This window comes from Cololabis saira, chromosome 13, assembly GCF_033807715.1.
Source record: "Cololabis saira isolate AMF1-May2022 chromosome 13, fColSai1.1, whole genome shotgun sequence".
Taxonomy (NCBI): Eukaryota; Metazoa; Chordata; class Actinopteri; order Beloniformes; family Belonidae; genus Cololabis; species Cololabis saira.
The window spans coordinates 36,481,042-36,502,888 of NC_084599.1; the positions used below are offsets into that span (position 1 = coordinate 36,481,042).

At 38.3% G+C, this 21,847-nt stretch overlaps 1 protein-coding gene across 1 annotated transcript in view; it reads left to right on the forward strand.

Annotated features, from left to right (window-relative positions):
* The window catches only part of fam163ab (family with sequence similarity 163 member Ab), a 38,859-nt gene extending 19,269 nt beyond the window's left edge, over positions 1 to 19,590 (forward strand). The window contains exons 2-5 of the mRNA XM_061737261.1: positions 13,524 to 13,628; positions 13,889 to 13,910; positions 14,163 to 14,277; positions 17,505 to 19,590. Coding sequence (XP_061593245.1) covers positions 14,185 to 14,277; positions 17,505 to 17,903 — 492 coding nt within the window. The 5' untranslated portion in view covers positions 13,524 to 13,628; positions 13,889 to 13,910; positions 14,163 to 14,184 and the 3' untranslated portion in view covers positions 17,904 to 19,590. The remainder of the gene's footprint in view (positions 1 to 13,523; positions 13,629 to 13,888; positions 13,911 to 14,162; positions 14,278 to 17,504) is intronic.
* Positions 19,591 to 21,847: the final 2,257 nt, after the last annotated feature.

Here is a 21,847-nt window from a genome sequence, read left to right on the forward strand (position 1 = left end):
CTGAATTTGGGTTCATATCTGTTCTCTCTCGTACACATCACCATCAAATCCAGACTGATCAAGTATTTAGAGATTTAAAATAAGATTAGGTAAGAAGCAGTGAAGGAATGTTCCTTTGTAATGACTTTAGAAATGTGTATGACGCTTAATAAAACTAACGCAGGCAGCCAAGAGGCATTAATCACCATAATGGAGCTATTAGAGGAGCCGTTCCACAGAAACTGTGCTGAGGTGGTAAAGACGCCTGAAGCTGGATGGAAAAGCACTGAGCGGGATATCTGGGGTTGTTCTCCCATGAAAATGGAGGAAACGTAACTCTTTTAATCAGATTAGTTATGTTACAAGTTAAGTAAAAATAATTTACCACATTCTGAGTCACAGCAAGCGCTTAAATAAGAAAAAAGGCTGAATCATGGAGCTGGCAGGCTGGAGTACAGTACGGTCGCCTGGAGAGCCGGATGAGAGCACAGCGCTCATCAGCTATAAATCTGCCAGCGGCGGAGCTGGATTTAGGCCTTGGTTCAGATCGTCCTGAGAAAAAGGCCTGAACTGGGCTCTGACTCGCTGTTATCCTGATCCCCAACGCCTTCACACGGACCAGGCGGTTTCACGTGCCTTCAGAGGCTCAACGGCGATATTCTTGAGATTTCATTCATCCATCAGTGTGTTTATGTTCAGTTCAGTCCAACTTTATTGTACCCGAAGGTGAATTTGCCTTGCAATAAGTTGGTCTAGCGCAGGGGTCGGCAACCCGCGGCTCTAGAGCCGCATGCGGCTCTTTAGCGCCGCCCTAGTGGCTCCCTGGAGCTTTTTCACAAATGTTTGACCTTTTTTTCTTCTTTTTTCTTTGTTTTCTTTTTTTTTCTCTTTTTTTTTCCTTTTTTTTCCCTTTTTTCTTTTTTCTTCTTTTTTTCCTTTCTTTTCTTCTTTCTTTCTCTTTTTTTCTTCCTTTTTTTCTTTACTTTTTTCTCGATATTTCGACTTTTTTCTCCAGATTGTACTTCAACATTAATCTCGACATTTCGACTTTTTTTTTTTTTTCGAAATTTTGACTTTTTTCTCGAAATTTTGACTTTTTTCTCAAGATTGTATTTCAACAATAATCTTGACATTTCGACTTTTTTTCTCTCGAAATTTTGACTTTTTTTCTCAACATTTCGACTTTTTTCTCAACATTTCCACTTTTTTCTCGAAATTTGACTTTTTTCTCAAGATTGTATTTCAACAATAACCTTGACATTTCGAATTTTTTCTCGAAATTTTGACTTTTTTCTCGACATTTCAACTTTTTCTCGAAGTGCATAATGACAAAAACATTTTCCTCTAAAAAATTATTTTTATTTTTCTCCTTCCTGGCCCTTAATACTCTTCCATAGATTCGCGTAACAAAAAGAGTCATGTGGAAAGACATTAGTTTGCTAAATTTGCAGCCGAGGACCCAGTTATAACTAATATAGATACATGCAGCATGTGTTGTCTTCATTCTAAGGCTTATACAAGACTTTTCATTTTTTGCGGCTCCAGACATATTTGTTTTTTGTGTTTTTGGTCCAATGTGGCTCTTTCAACATTTTGGGTTGCCGACCCCTGGTCTAGCGAGTCCAGCACGACATACAACATGAACATAAACCATAATCACAACATAAAAGACTAAAACCTTATCTATTTATTTAGGAGGGTTATAGCAGTAGGTATAAAACTATATTAAAAAAGTTTGGTTTTGCATTGTGGTTCTCTATATCTTTGTTCTGCCTGGAAGTGGCTGTGTAGTAGATGAGAGGAGTCTTTTAAAATAGATCCAGACATCTTTGTATCTGTCCGGACTTATCTGTTGCTCTCTCGTTATCTTACTGTTCCACTTCACTATCTGGTTCAGACAGTTCTTATTTCTAAGAGACAGATTTCCAAACCAAGACATCAGGCAAAAGGATGAAACAGATTCAATAAAAGCTCGATTAAAAAGGGTCAACAGTGTTTTGTTGATATGAAAAGCCTCAGATGTCATTTTACTGTCAATAACTGTACCAAGATATTTGTACGTATCAACACACTCTGCTATCCCACCTTTTATAGTCAGTTCGCTTCTAAAATCAATCTGCATGTCTTTAGTTTTACAGATAATCTTCTGCAGGAAGGATTCATCTTTATATCCAGAGTTTCATTCATCTCATCAATCATTTTCATGCCTGGAAGTGAAAACAGAACCACGAACAAAAGCTAAGGTGCATATTTGAATGGCTGCCTCTAAGATCCTGGTGGATCTTAAACATCCTGGTGGATCTTAAACATCCTGGTGGATCTTAAAGATCCAGGTGGATCTTAAAGATCCTGGTGGACCTTAAAGATCCTGGTGGATCTTAAAGATCCAGGTGGATCTTAAAGATCCTGGTGGATCTTAAAGATCCAGGTGGATCTTAAAGATCCTGGTGGACCTTAAAGATCCAGGTGGATCTTAAAGATCCTGGTGGACCTTAAAGATCCTGGTGGACCTTAAAGATCCTGGTGGACCTTAAACATCCTGGTGGATCTTAAAGATCCTGGTGGACCTTAAAGATCCTGGAGGACCTTAAAGATCCTGGTGGATCTTAACGTAAACCGACCAAGACCTCAGTGATGGAGAGGTTTGGCTGAAGGCGTTGTTGCTACGGATGTCCTTGCTGAGACGGTGGGGTCATCTGGCAGATCAAAGCTTGGTGTCCTCTGCATAGCAGTGATACGATAACGAAATAGGCCCAGCACCAAACCAAGCTGTGAATACAGGGACACTTTCACACTGCCTGACCCTAATCGTCAGCAGATTGCTATGTTTTTCAGGCCACGTGACCTGCTGCGACCTGAGGTCTTGAGGTCTTTGTGGTGTTCACACACTGTGACATCCAAATGGTTCAGATCCCGGCTAGAGGCCTTTCTGTGTGGCGTTTGCATGTTTTCCCTGCACAATATTCCAAAAATGTGTATTAAGTCAATCCATAAATTTGAAGTGGATGTTGTATGTGGCCCTGTGATGAACTGGCGACCCATACAGGTGTAGCCCCCCCCTTAAAACCAGAGTTAGTTAGTTAGTTAGTTAGTTTATTTCGGTCATGACATCACAAAAAAAAAAGAATAAAAATGACAAGAACAAGAAAACGAATACACTGTTCAAAGAAAACATTACAAAAAATTTCCAATATACAAATACCATCTAGACCGAAAAAGGTGTAGGCTGAAGCAAAGCTTATTCATTGCCTACCCTCAAAAAGATTAATTAAAGTAATGAAATGAAAGCAAGAAGTAAAAGAAAAGACTGACAGTAAAACAAATTGCCTCCATGGGGATAACAAAAACTCCTCAAGAAATAAAAAAAATTTAAAATAAAGGTGCAGTCTACATGTTACCTTCATCCTTAAAAAATCAAATCAAATCACTAATTAAATAAATACCCAACTCAACATAGCAAGCATCACCACTCATTAATTTGATATAAAGAAATAATCTTTCTTTTCAATGTTTTTTTAAATAAGGTTAAGGTTCTACATAAATTTCAAATCCCTATCTAATTTATTCCATACATCCACCGCTGCCACTGTAGTGTATCTCAGTTTGGTGTTGGTTCTGATTTGTTGATTTCCTGTATATGCTCTCCCCTCTGAGGTTGTATTGACTGTCTTAAATTGAACATATGTTGAATACAGTCTGGCAGCATGTTCTTGTTGATTTTGAACATAAGCTGTGCAGTTTTGAAGTCCACCAGTTCATTGAATTTAAGCTCATTTGAATCTATAAATAATTGGTTGGTTGGTGCTTGTATCCAACTTTGTTTATGAGTCGCATTGCTTTTTTTTGGAGTAAAAATATTGGTTTCGTGATTGTCTTAAATGTGTATCCCCATACTTCTATACAGTATGTTATATATGGTTTTATTAAGGATTGATACAGGAGAGTCAGAGTCAGCTGGGATCGGCTCCAGCAGACCTCTAAGGACCCTGTAAAAGTGGGTGAGTGTAAGAACGTGACCAAATGTGACACCTGGGGGTGCTTGGGTGGCTCCAGCTGATCTGATACCTGGTGTCGGGCACATTTACCTTCACTCTCACATAAAAAAGTAAATAATAATGAAAACATAATCCTTTTTCTTTGTTTAAGTTTGAAACACTCTCTCTGCAAGAATCTGCTCTGTCTCGACTGCTTTTGCACAAGTTCATGAGACTTTTTGCAAACTTAAACTGCAAACTGATATTTAAAGAAAGCTACAAAAGCCTATAAAATAGACATGATGGGAAGATTTCAAAAGTAAGAGAGTCTGCGAGGAGGTCGAGGTGGGCTTACTATGAAATTGCCCCAGACAACGAAACCAGCTGACTTTGATAATCCTGGGACTTTTCTTGCAGCTCTGCAGTAACGCCGACACCTGCAGCTTTATCCTGAAAGGTGTTGGCGTGCACAGGATGGGTTGCTGTTAAATTTGGTGCACAGATTGTAATCCCTCATTGTCGTTCGGCTCAATTTATCAGGCGAGGACTCAAATCATCCAAAGCAGTCTTATTGTGGTTTTTACTGGGAGCTATCCGTGTGTCGGCTGTTCCAGTGACGCTGTAAACGATTGATCTTTTCACTTCTGACATTTTACGCGCTGCAGATAATCTCCCACCTCCCCAACTATGTTTACGTCGCGGAGGCACATGCACGCCAACACACGTCCACGGACCAACACAGATCCCCACGCCGGTCCGTGGGACCAGAGAGACGGGAAGCAGATTGAGGGAAGCTGTTGGAACGCCAGATAACGGGATTAAACTAATTACATTTCAACTGTGACCGTGAATCCGGTTCGGGGTGTGTTTCTCCAGCAGCCGTGGAGTTGCAGCGATTGGATAACAAAATGGTGGATTTTTGCTAAAAATGATGTCTGTATTATTGCCTGGATGGATGGGATTCAGCAGGAAAGACACATAAAGCTGTCAGAAGACAGTTTAACAGTGCAGTTTAACGTTTAAGAGCTCAAGTGGGTGCATTCACGGCACGGTAAATCAATAACATGTGTTCAGACTTGTGTCTTATGCTCTTATACACTTCTATTATGCACTTTTATTCCCAAAACAGGATTAAAAACTGTGTGAATAAGTGAATTGATATTTAAGTAGGTAATATTTTCTTATATGTTCTGGTTTGTCTTCGTCCATGTTTGGTCATTTGGTCAACTTCTTCTTCTTCTTCCCACAGTGGATCATTTCTATGGGCAGAAATATGTGCCACTAGAAACTGAATTTGAATAATTTAGATTTGAATTTTAATTGCTCAACTTGAATAATTGCATTAAAAAAACTGAATCTGAATCACATAATTTGAATTTGTATTGTTTCATTTGAATCATTGCATTGAAAAACTGAATCTACATTCAGTTGTCACAATTCAAATTTAGTTCTTGCAATTCAATTTCAATTTCGACATCTGGGTCTTCCGCAGGAACAGCAATCGAGTGCAGATACAAAGAACTCCTTTTCACGTAGCCTACTATAACCTCTATTTTCTTTCAACGATATAAACGACCAATGGGAGCTAGATATTTCGAAACCTATTGTGTTTTCTCCATTCTGTGTAAAAAGCGTAGATTTATATCTTGCTGTTTTGTAGAAAAATTAAATTCAGTTTCTAGTGGCACATATTTCTGCCCATACATTTCCATCTCATCCCGTTTCCTGCATGTTCCTCGGTCACACACAGGTCTCCTCTTCAGTCTTCTCCTTTCTTTATCCTCATTCTGATCCTTTCTAAAAACCTTAATCGATTCTCTCTTCCCTTATCTTTGACATGTCCAACCCTGGCTGCGTCTCTGATGGGCTCATTTCTTAATCCTATTCATCCTCGACACCTCCAACTCTGCCACTTCTAGCTCTTCGGGGTTTCTTCCACTTTCTCTCCAGCGTCACTAAAGACAAACAATGCCGTCGCTGTATTTCGTTCAAATTAATGTTGAGAAAGAAATCCACAACGACCACTTCCTTCAGTTCCAACGTGGGTGCACGTGAGGTTTAAGGAGCTGAGCTGAAAGGCAAAGCCCTCGGTTTGTGTTCCCACCCTCACCTCTGGTAGCTCCAACTTCTCAAAGCAGCTGCTGTGAACAGATCTGGAAAGTTGTTGCTGAAGAAGGTACTTTTGTACAGTCTGTATTTTTAGGCACAGTGTAGTTAACCTATGGATATCGCTCAACTCCGATTCCTTTCTTTGTCCCTGCACTTGAATTGATTTACACCTCGGCCTGTTCCACTGGGCTTTCCTCATCGAGCCTTTACGCCACACACGAAAACGACAGATAAATCTTAGGTTATGCAGATTGGGAAAGTGATGAAGTGGAAAGACTGACAGCTCTGTTTAGTTTGTACCTCATGTTTGCTTTAGTTTCTTATTCCTTTTCTGCGTCGCTCCGGATCGACTTCCTCCGGTTCTTCTGGGTCCGAGCCCAAAGTGGGAGCCGTGGAGCATTTCCAGACTCCAGTCCTGTTGAATGTTTGTGTGCAGGGATTAGCTCGACCTCAGCAGCATAATCTGGGCGTGAAACTAATATCAGACTAAGATGTTTACATGCATTTTGAAACTATGGTTTCAGTCGGATTAATGCAACAACTGTAAATGTGTTTCACTGGTACTTTCACCAAATCATGAAGCCTTTTTAAATAAAAATGCATACTAGGTCTCCTTTATACAAAAAAAAAAAAAAAAAAAAAAAAAAAAATATATATATATATATATATATATATATATATATATATATAAAGAATCTTGACATTGGCCTCCTCACCAGCATTTCTTATTCTTACAGCCCGTCGTGGTGACTAATACACGTGCAAAAGCGTTTGCCTCGAGGTAAAAATGTTGTTGTGGCATGCTTTAAGAAAGAAAATAATGACTTGTCCAAAACTAATCTAATGTTGAATGAGCTGCACTCAGACTTCAGCGCAGCTCCAATATCTGAAAAGGTGGCGTAAAGAGCAAATCTCCTCAAGCATGCATTCACCTGATTTATCACGTGTGTTAGTTTTTACTTATTTATTCACTTCCATGTGGTTGGATGTAGATGGAGCTGCAGCGGGTTTATCTGCATCTGACGCCTGTTTCAGATTATATTATATATACGTTTTTAATAAGTTTTTTACTCAAGTAAAAGTATAAAAGTACTGGTTTCAAAACTACTTAAAGTATAAAAGTAAAAGTAATGTAAGGGGGGAAAATGCCATTAAGGACAAGCCATTGAAAATAAATGCATCTTAGTATAATCCAAATATATTAAAAAACCATATATGTGTACTATTGAGCATTAACATGTGTTTCAGAGAGCAGGAGATATGATGACTAGTTGCCTATAAGTATTGTAATGGTGCAAAAAGTGAAACTTCAGAGGCATGTTATCATTTATCCTAACCTTTATTGGAATGTACATCCAAGTTTAGTTGCAGGAATCTGAGGGAACGGATGTAAGAACAAAACTGGACAAGAACATCTGAAACAACCACAACCTAATTCACTCTATCCGGATGGAGCAATTTAACTGGATAGTTTTTTTTTAAAGGCCGAAATGAAATAGAGTAAGGAGGCTGTTTTTAAAATGTAAGGAGTAAAAAGTACAGATACTGCAATTGCGTGAAAATGTAAGGAGTAAAAGTAAAAAGTCGTCTGAAAAATAATTACTCCAGTGAATTTGAACTTAGTAAATGAAAGTCTGGATGTCTTTGCTCTCTTTGCTGAGTCAAAATAAAACTGCTGTCGGCTCTAATGGATGTTTTATTAGGATTGTCTGTTTGAATGCTGTGCATGCACGCTGCCTGAGATGAGAGTGTGTTTGAGAGCCGTGAGTGGGGTTTTATGGCTGGTTTAATCTGGACTCGGTACCAGCAGATCCAGCTCGGCCCGGACTGTGTAGGAGAGGTATTTGGCTGATGAGGACATTTCCGTCCAGTGAGGTAAACTCATATTAATCTCAGCAGCCTGTTTCTCTCAAAAATGCTGGCAGAGCGACATGTAAACAGGAGATAAGAACAGATTGCGTATTATTTTGTGGCTGCAGTAAAGGATGATGCGATGACGACGCTGACTCCCTTCACCATTTGCAGTGGAAGTTTGCTGTGCTGGCATTAATTAAGAAGAATAGTTCACCTATCCTGAGACTGCACAAACAGGACTGGCGTTATGATGAACGACTTTAAGGAGAATCTGTCAGCTGCCATCCTGTGTGGCCTCCAAAAAGTAATTGAAGGCAGCGTACTTTGTGACAGAAACATGGTTTATGAGTTTGTTGCCGGTGTGGTGGTTCAGTTTACAGCTCGTGGGAGCAGCACCATCTCTTTTCCTGCTCCCGCGTGCAGAGTTTGACAGTGAGGGAGCATATCATTAGACGCCAATGTTCAGGGGCCATTGTGTACGTTTGTTCAGCGCCTCTATATTTTATATATATGGCTGGTTTTGACAATCACACAGAAACCCTTGTCGCTCATCTGTCAGTCAAATAACCCAGGACGACGGCAAACCGCTTAAGCAGAGATTTAAACATTAAACTGCAAACCGGCAAAAGATAAAAACTGGTAAAATGTCACAAAAGTTTTATAGTTTAAAATAATAAAATCCTTTGATGGTTTATCATGGGGAAAAATTGGAGAAACAAATGCAGGTTGAAGCTTACTTAAGGACTTGTTTTGGTTTGTTGCCAAAACCTACGGTGGCACTGAAGTGAAAATTACCACAAATTAAAAAACACAATGGCAAATGCAAAACCACAACAACAAATGGAAAAAAGAACAACGTCAAAAGAGAAACCACAACAACAAATGAAAGAAAGGAACAAAAGAGAAACCACAACAACAAATGAAAAAAAGGAACAAAAGAGAAACCACAACAACATATTTAAAAAAAACAAAAAGGCAAAAGCAAAATTGACTCATCGCTTATTGGACGAAAGAAGTGTCCATCATTTGCATGTGCACGTGTAGGCTATTTTTTAATTATTTATTGGTTTTAATCAGTTATTTGTTTTATTGTATGTTGTGTGTAAATGTTTTATATACTATAGTATTTTTTTAATTTATTTTCTAGCACTGACTGATAGCACTTTTAGTTTTGTTGTAATATAACAATGACAATAAAGATCTAATCTAATCATTTGAATTTTGACAGACGCCACTTTGCGCCCTGCTATTAATGATGTGACTTGTCAAAATCATTTCCAGTTCCACATAGTAGATACACCCTGCACCAAAATACACCTTAATAGCAGTGAATGTGCTATCGCCCGCAGTGCTCGTTCTTCAAAAACGTGTTAAACACGTCAGTCAAGTTCAAATGATGGACATTTCTTTCATTCAATCAGCGATGAGTCATGATGTCCGAGGGAACCTAGCTTTTCCGGTTTGGTGAAAAATCACAACGGCAAAAGCAAAGTCACTAAGACATTAAGCCCTTGTGACTTTGCTTCTGCCTTTGTGTTTTTAATTGCCGTTTTTGTTTGGGATTTGCACGTCAGGGCCACCCTAAAAATCAAACTGCAACTTTTTTTTCTGTCAGTATTTGGTAACAACTAGTTTTTGGACGATATATTCTTAAATAGAAATGAGACAATGACAAAAAATATATGCATTTACAAAAAAATTGACGGCAGAGTGCTATTGACGTTTATATTGGACTAATGGGGCTCTGCCTGTGACGCGTCAATAAGAACCAAACTCTCAATCGATGTCTTAAGACAAGTTAAAGTTAACAACAAATACGGACGTTGTGATTTTTTTTATCGTGACTTGTCCCAACTGTCATCATCTGTGACATATCAAATATTAACCACATTTAACTGAGGTCACGCCCGAAGCTTGCTCACAGGTACTAGTGTTGGATTCTGATTGGTCTGAATTGTTCAGTTTTGGCATCAAGTCTTGAATGAATGAATTTGAATTTATTTCAGACAACTGTCACAAATGTGATTGGTAAACAGTATTTACAAAAGAACAATCCCAAACAACATACAGTATACATATTCACCAGTATTAGCTCATCGTCGCAATACAGGACTGTCTCAGAAAATTTGAATATTGTGATAAAGTTCTTTATTTTCTGTAATGCAATTAAAAAAACAAAAATGTCATACACTCTGGATTAATTACAAATCAACTGAAATATTGCAAGCCTTTTATTATTTTAATATTGCTGATTATGGCTTACAGTTTAAGATTAAGATTCCCAGAATATTCTAATTTTTTGAGATAGGATATTTGAGTTTTCTTAAGCTGTAAGCCATGATCAGCAATATTAAAATAATAAAAGGCTTGCAATATTTCAGTTGATTTGTAATGAATACAGAATGTATGACATTTTTGCATTACAGAAAATAAAGGACTTTATCACAATATTCTAATTTTCTGAGACAGTCCTGTATATATTCATATATACATTTGTATATAATAGAATTACAATTGGAATTATTCAATTTCCAATTGAATAAACTTGTAAGTATTTATACCTTCAAATGGATTCAGATGGATTCTGATCTAGAAAAAAATTACAAATCATTATTTAATGCAGAAATGCAAAGACCCTGTTGGTGAAGTTAGTGTTCTCTAAGTAACTTCTGACTTTTATTCTTCTTAACTCTTGTGAAGTGAATGCCCACGATAAAAAAGTAGTGCTAATAAAGATGAAACCCCCCCGCTGCTGAATTTTGTGGCTGCTGTCACTGTAATATGTCATTTTTACGGGGGCATGCAAGGACACACGTAATTAATCTGAAATGGGAGCACAGTGTGAAAAAACGCAGTAACAAAAGGTCAGTTGGCCAATCCCTAAAACTAATTACAGCAGTTTAAGTGTTCCAGGCACTAAAGCCGAGATTTGTTTCTATCAGGTTGAGCTTGGCCAGAGGGCACAACTATATTGCTGGTTAGTTTATGAAATATAAATGGTGTTAAAATGCCATTCAGTGTTACCAACACACATGCACATAACGTCCCTGTTAAGGAGGGTGTCGATTCTGCAAAGTAAGAGCTGGCGCTGCAAACGTCCTGGTGCTGTTTTGGTGCGATGGCCTCGGTGTCTAAAAGGAAAGTATCATTCATAATCAATAACTCCCAAAGAGCAGCCCTTGGAAAGAAGATAAGTCTCGAAAACGGGTGCAATCACGTTTATTGCCGCTCTTCCAGCATCGTGAAACTAAAAGTATGATACAAATAAACAAAGGTGCATAGTTTTATACAAGAAATCAACTACATGCTCAAATGTGAATGAAGAATATGCCCACGTCAACGCAACAGGCTACTATAAAGCAAATATTCACATCCAATTCACAAGTTGCTAGTCTGTATTGACCAACTTAAACACAAGAAACATTGTAAATACTACAATAACACTTTACATTACAATAATAACTGAAATGTCACTAATGGATTTCATACCTCCTCTTTCCAAGTGTGCAAACTAGCAGTCCATTAGATCCTTGCAGTTCACAACCGACTGAACACTAACATATACAGTGTATATATATATATATATATATATATATATATATATATATATATATATATATATATATATATACACGTTTAAGAAATATATACATCAAATGTAAATAAAAAGGTGTGAAAGTGTAAGGTTTACTTACTGTATAATATAGTGTACAGTTTATAAATGAGAGACCAAGTGTTTTTCATGTCAACAAAGTTGCTGTTACGCTGAAATCTGTTTTGTATTTCTGTGTTGTTGTTTTTCAAGGTTACGTTGGTCGTGCGATTTCAAAATAAAAGTCTCTTGAATTATGCAGTCATTTACAAATAGCCTTTTTTTTCTTTTTACGTACAGTATGCATCCAGCAGTTATCCATATACCGGTATGTCCCTTCGAAATAAAGAAGGGAAATTAATACGGCTGTATATGTTTCACTGGAATTGATAATCAGATTTTACATTTCTGACTCTGCCTGCATGGTATCACATACTGCAAATGTAAAAGATTAAATAAACTCTGCTAAAGTGATTCAAGTGAGTGAATTTTGCTGAGTTGATAACTATAATTCAGCAACAAGGCTTCTCTTCTCGCTTTTACGGTACCATAAATGCGACAGGACCCAGCTGCAGTCACAAATATCCTGAATTTGTGTTTTATTTATGTGTTGATGTGTACTTATTGTACCATTAAGCAAGAAACACTTGTGGTTTTTGTGTGCCATTACAGCTCACGTGAAAGCTTTCACACAAACACACACATCAGTCCATTCAAGCGTCAACTGAAACTAACTAACTAACAGGTAATGTCATTATTTATTCCATCAGCTTTTGCTTTTGATAAAACAAATGAAAATGGCACAGGAAAAAAATGATGCTACTTTTATCTTATTTTCTTGCACAATCTTTAGTAACAGTTGCTGCCAGGAAGCGATGTTTTTAGCTCTCAGGGAGACGTTTGCCTCTGTCAGCAGGAAAGCAACAGATGACCCCTGTATATGTTCATCAGGATAAAAAATGGCCTTTAAGAATAGACCAGTATTTTCTTTCTCAGCAGCTCTTCGTGGGTGCTTCGTGTTTCTGGCTGTTACAGACTGTGTGTCCTGCTTCACTGTGTCTCGATAGTCTTGAGTCTAAGAAATCCTCCCAGAAACTTGTCAACTAGGTTTGAGTCTGGCATTTTATTAAATCTTTGATAACTCTGGGTCTCATGTCTCATGTCGTGCTGGGAGGCCGGTTACTGTCACGTCAAAGTGCAACTGTATTCATAGATACATGATGCTGCTCGCTGAGCATCTTTTAGCCTTTACCTTCAACATGCTTGTCTATAAATCTCTTTCTGGGCTCTTCAGAAAGCTCTCTGCTCAGTGTGATGCAAACATTGATGTCAAACTATACTGTGGCAGGTTTTTATTCTTTAAAATGGGCTGAATGGTTGATTTTAAATGATGAAAATAATGAAAACATATTTTGCTAATTTATGATTATTTTAAGGGTACCAATATATTTCAAATATATTTGGAAAAATAAACAGTAAGCTCTTTCCTTTTATTCACAATCACTTAAGTCTATGATGTAAATGTAGAAATTAACTCTATTAACTCTAAATTATATCTAAACCACTGTCCTTCAGCGTTCTCCCCATCTTGCGGATGTACATGTTTTCATCAGAATAGATTTCACTTCACACGGACGTCTCAAACTGCAGACTGCAGTGAAACCAACTAAGTGGAGGCCCTGGCTACTAAATCACGTTTACTGCCCCGGCCCTGCAGAGCTGGACGTGTGCTTGTGTGGAAGAAAGAGACACCGCTCAACAATAAGGGCTTTATTTTTCTTTTTAGGCGTTGAAGGTTTTTATGCTTTAGTAAAAATAAACATTTATATTTGAATACTATCTTTTTATGTATTTACTTCTCCTGTCAGTTATTCTAGTCTTTGAAACATAAAGTGAGGGAGATTTTTCTGTTCTTTTGGCTCCATCTTCTGGAGAAAACCTGTAAATTCAACTACCTCCTTTCTGCCTTTCATATCATCATTCTCTTTTCTCTCCTTCCCTCCTCCTGTCCTCAGAGATGTTCATCAGCATCGGTTACCAGGCAGCGTGAACTCCAGACCATGACCCTTGACCCGCTCTGACCGCCGTTCACCCCTACAATATTCAAACACTCTTCTGATGTAAGTTTGCAAAGGTCTTTTTGACTTTTTTGACCTTTTATTACCTATGTAATAAAAATCCGCCTGGAATTTATTGTGTTATTATGGCTGTAAAAGTGCCTTAAAATGTGTTAGGACCAAGTGCTTTACCCCCTTTTTTCAGAACCACTTCAACTTTCATTGTCTGGAGTCATTTAACTTTCACAAAATGTAATAAGTGCTTAACTACAACACGATCTGGTCTATTAGTCATTTTAATACCTTTATTTATCTACTTTCAGGTGTTAAGCAAATTTGCTGAACGTAAGTAAACGAACACCAGTAAACACAAAGTCACAAACAGGTTTATTCTACAGGACAAATGCTTTGGAGCACATTTATAATAATTTCCTCATATGTTTTTACCATTAATCTTGTGATTTATGGCATTAAATTTAAAAAAAAAAACATTTAAAATGTTACTAGACATTAATGATGTATATTTTCTATGTGAGATCCAGTAACATAATTAAAGACATCTTTACACATGAATGTCCCTCCCTGTGTCCGCGGCAGAGTTTGATGGAGAGCTGGTCGGATGACAGCTGGAACTGTTGTCATAACCGGAGGAATACTGGCCACAGTGATACTTCTGTGTATCATCGCCGTGCTCTGCTACTGTCGACTCCAGGTGCAACATCCGTGTCTCCGTCAAACAGTCGCCTGTTGTTTTGTTTAGTTCTCACAGCAGTTTCTCCGCTTCAGTTACTCAAACCAAAGCCCAGACTGTCCAAAACACAGATTCATTTAGATGGCAGATCCGTCAGGATACAGGAGAAAAAGTGAAGCAACGACGAGGACCACGGAAAAGGGAAAAATAGTTTAATATTGCAAGAAAATACAAGTTCAAAAAAAGGGGGAAAACAAAACAAAAACAAAAGAGATAAGAAAGCTTGAATCATGAAACAATCAGAACTGGTGACAAAGTTTAACGGAGCATGAAAAAAACACTTTAGGAAGCACATGGGGGGAAAAAATGATGACATTATCATACAAAACCATTTTACACGCTATGGATTTTGATTTTTTTTTTCTTTTTACATCTTTTCATTAAATAAAAGAAAGAATAAAAACAGATGTTTCTTTTAAACAAAACTATTCCAACTGTATAGACAACTAAGGGCCTGATTTACTAAAGGTTTGCGTGCGTAAAAACGTGTGCAAACTTGACATCACCCGCAAACCAAAGTGCAAGCTGATCTACTAACAGCGTGCAAAGAGGACTGCGCCTCTCAAATGAGCAAAATAGCACACGCTGTTCATTTAGTACTTTTGCCCTGATGAATAATCAATATGGGGCGTACCCGCCAGAAAGCACTAAATACTGGGAGGGGAAAATGCAAATAGGTTCATTTACCACCTCAATGAGATTTACCAAGCCTGAAAGTTATTGCGGGGATTGTGATTGCGTCTGTATTTAATACGTTTGAAAGGAAGGTGCTAATCTGCCCAGCATTACGCACCGATGGCTGCTGTTATTGTGGCAAGGAGGCGACATCGCCAAAATCAAAGAATACGCAGAGAGAGAGTCTTTATTCTGCTGCATGCTATTTTAAAAATGGTTGCACAAGTTTTATTAAAGGCCACTTTTTCTTTAGTTCTTCTTCTTATATCTTGCTACCTTCTTTTAACCTCATCTGCCGTTCTTTTTGTTTTACCAACTGCATTTATTCTATCGCAGATTTTCTCCCATATTGCGTTTCTTTTGGTAATGTTTAAATTTCTTTGCTGTAGTTCATGAATGTGTTTATTTGCCTCTTCCACTAATATCTCTAACTCCAACTCGTCAAATTTCATTTTGCGCTTGCGACTATCCTGCTTTCCATCCAGACTCTCCATGGCGCAAACCGTAAGACACGCAACACCTCATTTAAATACTGCGGTTTGCACCTGTTATCAATTGCGCAAGCATTCTTAGTTGATCACCCGCAAAACACACAACAACAGCACGTGCAAACTTTTTCAGTGCACACGCAATTTAGTACTCTTTATTTAGGATCTTAGTAAATCCAGCCCTAAGTGTATATATTATATATAAATACTCACAATAAACTCAGTATCGACTGTTTAAGCAACGGACCTAAAAGAAAAACTAAACACATTAAGAACCCCAGCCCTTCTCCGGATATCTGTTTCAATTAATGTTTTTTTTCAAAGACAGCCAAAAATCTTCCAAATATTTAGAAATCAAACAAAAATCCAGTATCTTAAGTAGAGATGGGAATAAAAAACTGGTTCTTGTTCAGAACTGGTTCCTGGTGTTTCATGTCCTTTGAAATCTGCAAATCTTGCACACCATTCTCTTTTCGAGTCCAGTGGGCAGGAATGACATCACGCATGTTGCGTAGCAATCAATACCACCAATTTCCTCTCCGATCCTATATTGAGTAAAATTCAAGCTGGTATCGGCGATACCGGTTTGATACCGATACCTTGTGCAAATACACCTAATGTGCCGGTGAATCTAAAAAAATTGTGTATTTTAGATAGTTTAAGAATAATAAACAAAAATAAGAACTACTATAAAATCAAAAAATGATAAAAACGTAGTTCCTACCAGCAGCGTGTTATTTAGACAAAATCTGAATAGTTTAGTTACTTTCCACTGTATTTCTGTTAATGATATACATTACCACAAATGACTGAAAAGCATCGTTATTTTCATTTGAGAACTGATTTAAGAGCATACAGATCTGGTATCGGAGGTATCGATATTTCAGTATTGATCCATACATCACTACATGGTACCCAAGTGATGGGATTTCAGTCAAAAAGACGACAACAGGGCAACTTGCAATACTTTCCAAGTGGATATTTCGTCAAAGGGAGGAAATACTACCAACATGCAAAAAAAATTGCACTCCCAGCATGCAACCCTAACCCTCTTTCCAAATGAGAATCGATAAGGGAGTCGATAAAGGACCGAATTGTTAAGCAGAATCGAAATTGGAATTGGAATAAAACTTTTTATCAATTCCCATCCTTAATCTCAAGATAATAGGAACCCTTTACTGTTAGTGTGACAAAAGGAGGCTTTCACTTGGCTTAAGGAAACATGGTTTGAGGTAAGGCTGGGCGATATGGACCAAAAGTCATATCTCGATATTTTCTAGCTGAATGGTGATACTCGATATATATCGATATTTTTTCTGTGACATAATTGGGGTTTCCCCCAAAGCATTATAGCATAGCATCTCTGTTAGCTTCATTTTTTTCTGAGGCAAACCCTTAAAAAAACAGTCAGTTTTAATACAAAGCTTCGTGCCAAATGTCACACAGGTACCTTTATTAACAGAGGTCTGCAATATCAAAATGTATAAAACAAATGAAATAAAGATAAACTGCCTGCATATATAGAATAAAATGCTTCTTGAATAAAATAAAACAAATATCCCTTTCCTGCATAACAATTAAATTAAAAAACACTGTGCAATTAATACAATGTAGACAGTAATAGGCAGACTTTTCCACTGAGGTTGACAGTTGTGCAAATAACAAAACATTTGTGCAAATCTCAAATAAAACATGTAAACAGATATTGCACCTCTTTGAGCAAATCTGAATTAATTACAACAAATCAACTACTGTACATTTTACAGATTTTGTGCCAGGAAAACACTGTCAGGTTTCAGCACACAAAGGTAATTTTTTACCAGCGCGAGGGGTCAGCGTTGATGTACAGTCAATTCGTCACAGAATAAGCTATATCGATATAAATGATATTGTCTCGTACCATATCGCGTTTGAAAATATATCGATATATATTAAAATCTCCATATATCGCCCAGCCCTGGTTTGAGGTGAAGTTTGCTTCCTCAGCTCAGTCCATTCATATTTGTGATCATTTTCTTTTTCCAGTACTACTGCTGTAAGAAGAATGGGTCTGACGACGGCTCCATCTCCCAGCAACACTTCGCCTGCAACGCCTGCAGCGTGTCCGGCCTGGACGGCCCGATCATCACCCCGCTGTCCCTGTCCCCGCCGGAGCCGCCCAAGTCCTGCCACCCGGCCAAGCCCCCGGAGGGCCGACGCGGCTACTGCCCCGGCTGCTCGCCCCACGACTCGCCCTTCTACATCCGCACGTCCGATGAGATGCGCAACGGCGGCGAGCGTGTGGCCTACATGCCCACGCACTACGAGAACCGGGCGCTGGCCATGCCGCTGCCCGCCGTCCGAGGCTCCCTGCTGAGGGACGCCCAGCGGGGCCGGCCTCCCGACTTCTACACCAACACCCGAGCCATCAGCACCGAGGTGTGACCTCACGTTTCCACACACGGACACCCCCCCCCCTCCACTCGTACACACCAGCACCACCGAGGAAATAACCCCGACCCTGTGGACGTGACCTCTTCACCTTTACTAAGGATCTGAGGGATTTAACGGAGAACTGCCTCAGCCAAACGTCTGAAGCGATGAGAGAAGATTCCTGACATCATACTATTACATTTTTAATGTTCTTGTTCACACAAATCAAAGTAATTCAGTGATTGATGGTTTGATAAACTTTAACTGTAAGAGAATGCCTCTTTATGCTCCTTTATGCGCCTTTTGACTGTTAACTGTCTTTACAGACAGAACTATCTTAGATCATTTATGATTATTCTGTGCTTCATATATCCCCAATGAAAACTTTATACTTGTGACGATGAGCTGAAGAGTTACTGAGAAGTGAAGCGTATCTTGCGGGACTTTGTGGAGCTGGAGCGAGGACTCCCGGAGCGGTTCTCTATGCAAGCTGTCCAGCAAACTCCTGCAGCTCTTCATCTCCAGCCGTCTGCTTTCAGAGGTATTCCTCCTCCCATCAGCTACGAACGTTCGGGGGGGAATATCACGACCTCTGCAAAGACAACCCTTGAAAGCATTTAGAAAAACGTGGACAGAGAAGTTCAAGGTCTCTCAAACCTGTCCACAAGCGCCGACGTCTGAGCCCGTCAACGCCAAGGCTCTACACTTGACACAGATGCAAAAAAATAAAATAAATAGATAAAGTTTTAACTGTAAATATCGATTACAAAGCAATCTTTCAATCCCACTGCGTTCTTGACCCATAAGGATGCATGCTGGGATTTGAACATTTTAAATGAGGCAGTGTGATTCACTGCTTTGTGCTATTTTGTCTACACACTCTCTCTATACTCCTGTAACTACTCTCATGTTGAATCTTTGAAACACGAAGGGAAATGTAATCTGTTATTTTATTTCATTTAGTTATTTTTCATATTGTCAGACAGTCAGCGTGCACATTTATGTGTTTGAAAACTGTCCCACTGTGCACATTTTCTTACCCAGCTTTGCCGGCCAGTGATATTTACTGTATTATGTCTATCTATTTGATTTTTTAGTTTTTATTTACAGCGGGATTTTAGAGTCGAAGCTTCATAAACGAGAAACCTGCAGGACTTGCAGGGTGTGAAAAGGTTGGAGACATTTGAGAAATATTCAACCAGGAGTTTTCATTTCAGCATTTAGCAACGACGCACTTTCCCAGCCTCCATTCAGCCGTGCATCATTGCAGTGACTTTAACAACGGTTGCTTTTTTTCATGTTTGTATTAATGTTTTTAAATGAGTAAATAGATTTGAGTGTGCATGGTCTGTCTTGTCTGTCCCGGTGATAAACTGGCGACTCGTCCGGCGCCTGGCGAAGGATGGAGCGAGTGTAGAAGACTGATGGGAGATTTAAATGCATCCTCAATGAAATGAGATTATGCTGTTCTTTAAAAAGGTAAATAAACAAACCGAAAACTGGAAAAATGAAAGTTCATCACCAAAAGTCATCAGCTTTCACGTGGGCATAACAATGTGAAGGACAACCGGTATTTCTCCACGTTGTACTCCACTTAAACAGCTTTACTGTCATTTATTTAGGCGTTATATTAACTATATATTTTACAACTTACTTAACCAGTTAGCTTTGAAAACATAAAAAATTAAGGTTTTTAAAAATGTGGTCAAAACGTAAATTGTACATCATAAATTCAGAAACTAATATTTGATGGTGTTAACTTTTGACAATTAAAGTTTGTAACTGCTTGAATTGACATTTTGTGTGATGATTGACTGGGTCTCCACACACACACACACACACACACACACACACACACACACACACACACACACACACACACACACACACACTTCATTCAAGCTTCAGTTTTATGATCATTTTCAAGCACATGGAGGAAAAGGAGGTTTTTTGAAGGCAGCATGAAGTCAGATGATTGTCATGTGGTAAAAAAAACAAACATAAAACTCCACCAAATGACAAAATTAATTTAGTGAACAAAGCTTTGATTTAGACCAGTGGCTTGAGTAGTTAATGCCACAATTTTATGGTGGAATAATGGAGGCAGCAGTAGTTTAGTTTAGCTTTAGTGATTGTGCCGTGTGGAGTTTCATCCACAGTTTCCTCCTGCATTCAAAAACATTTATGTTCGGTAGATTAGTGATTTTAAATTGAATGTGAGAATAATGAGTGTGATGAAGTTTGTCTTCATGGCCCTGAGATGAACCAGTGACCTGTCGAGGCAGCACTGCTGCCTCTTATCCAGAGAGAGCTGGGATAGGCTCCAGCAGACCTCGGTGACCCTGAAACGGATGGATGGATGGATGGATGGATGGATGGATGGATGGATGGATGGATGGATGCAAGCAATGATGTGCTGTGACAATCCCTAAAGAAGAAAACACCAACAAAAAACTAAAGGAGGGGAGGGAAACAAAACAAATCATCACAAAATGATAAACATACATGATGTTCACTGTCCTCTTTTAAATGACAACATATACAACAAGAGAACACATCGCACGTAAGAATAAAAAGAAACAAAAACAAAACAAAACAACAAACAAACATGTGCCTTACATTTAATTAGATTAGATTAGATTAGATTAGATTGTCCTTTATTCATCCCTCAGTGGGGAAATTCGCTTTGTGCAGCAGCAGTACACACAACACACACATGCAGCGAAAGAAGGATGAAAAAAGTAAAAAATATATAATTACAAAATACAAACAGTATATACAGTGGAATAAAAATAAAAGTAGTGCCGTACGAGAAAAAATAGTACATTTGACCCTTAAATTGACCTTAAATCTATCACTTTTATTGCATCAGGTGCCACATAATTAATTAGACATCCCTTCTATTACTGTAATGTCAAAAACGAGCCCCAAACTTGGTTGAAGATATCAGTGGCGGCTGGTCAGTAGGGGGCGCTAGAGCGCCGCCCCATCTAGTCAAGAGAAGAAGAATAACAGAAAAAGAAAAGAAAAAACATGCTGTAAGATGCATAGACATATATACATGTATATATGTCTATGGTAAGATGCATATAATATATTATATATATTATTATTAATTATATAATATATATATAATAATAAAAGAAGGTGTTATTTCAGTCCGTGGCTGACTGTCAATAGTAATTAAATGTTGTTTAAATAGGTATTTGGTTCCAAAATGTTTATTTTATTTTATTTTATTTTATTCTGTTATTTAATGATCAAATATCTGAAAGAAAGGAACGTTATCTTTTCAAAGAATATAAATTCCAGACAGAACAATGGAAATGTTTTTCTTCTCTCTAATGTGTAAAATAAACTGAACCCAAACCAGGAAGAAAAAAACAATAGTGGACTTGTTGAAATGTTAAACCCCGACTTTATGTTCAGACTGAACTACTTCACTAAAACTTAGGACCAATAAGCCAGTGTTGGATGGTTACATTTTTCAAAATTAAAGGACCAAAATATTGTTTTCTAACTTTCTTTTTTTCCCCATTGCACCAAGCTTGTACCTAACCGTGACCCCTACGTATGCCAAGGTAAATTGCGCCCCCCAAAAAATTTTTAGCACCAGCCGCCACTGGAAGATATCCTATAAGATTATTATAGGATATAGGATAATATTCAGAAGATCATCGGCTGCACGCCCCACCCCGACGGACATTTACACCTCCTGCTGCCTCAGCAGAGCCACTAAAATCAAAACAGACAGCTCTGACCTGTTTGACCTGCTGCCTTCAGGAAGACGCTACAGTCATCAGGTCCAAAACCAACAGACTGAAAAACAGCTTTTTCCCCAAAGCCATAATCGCCCTGAACAATATGTAAATGTCTTCATTACTGTTTTTTACCGTGCAATACTTTTTCCCGGCCTATCTGTGCAATATTCCACCACATGTTTAGTTATGTTATTA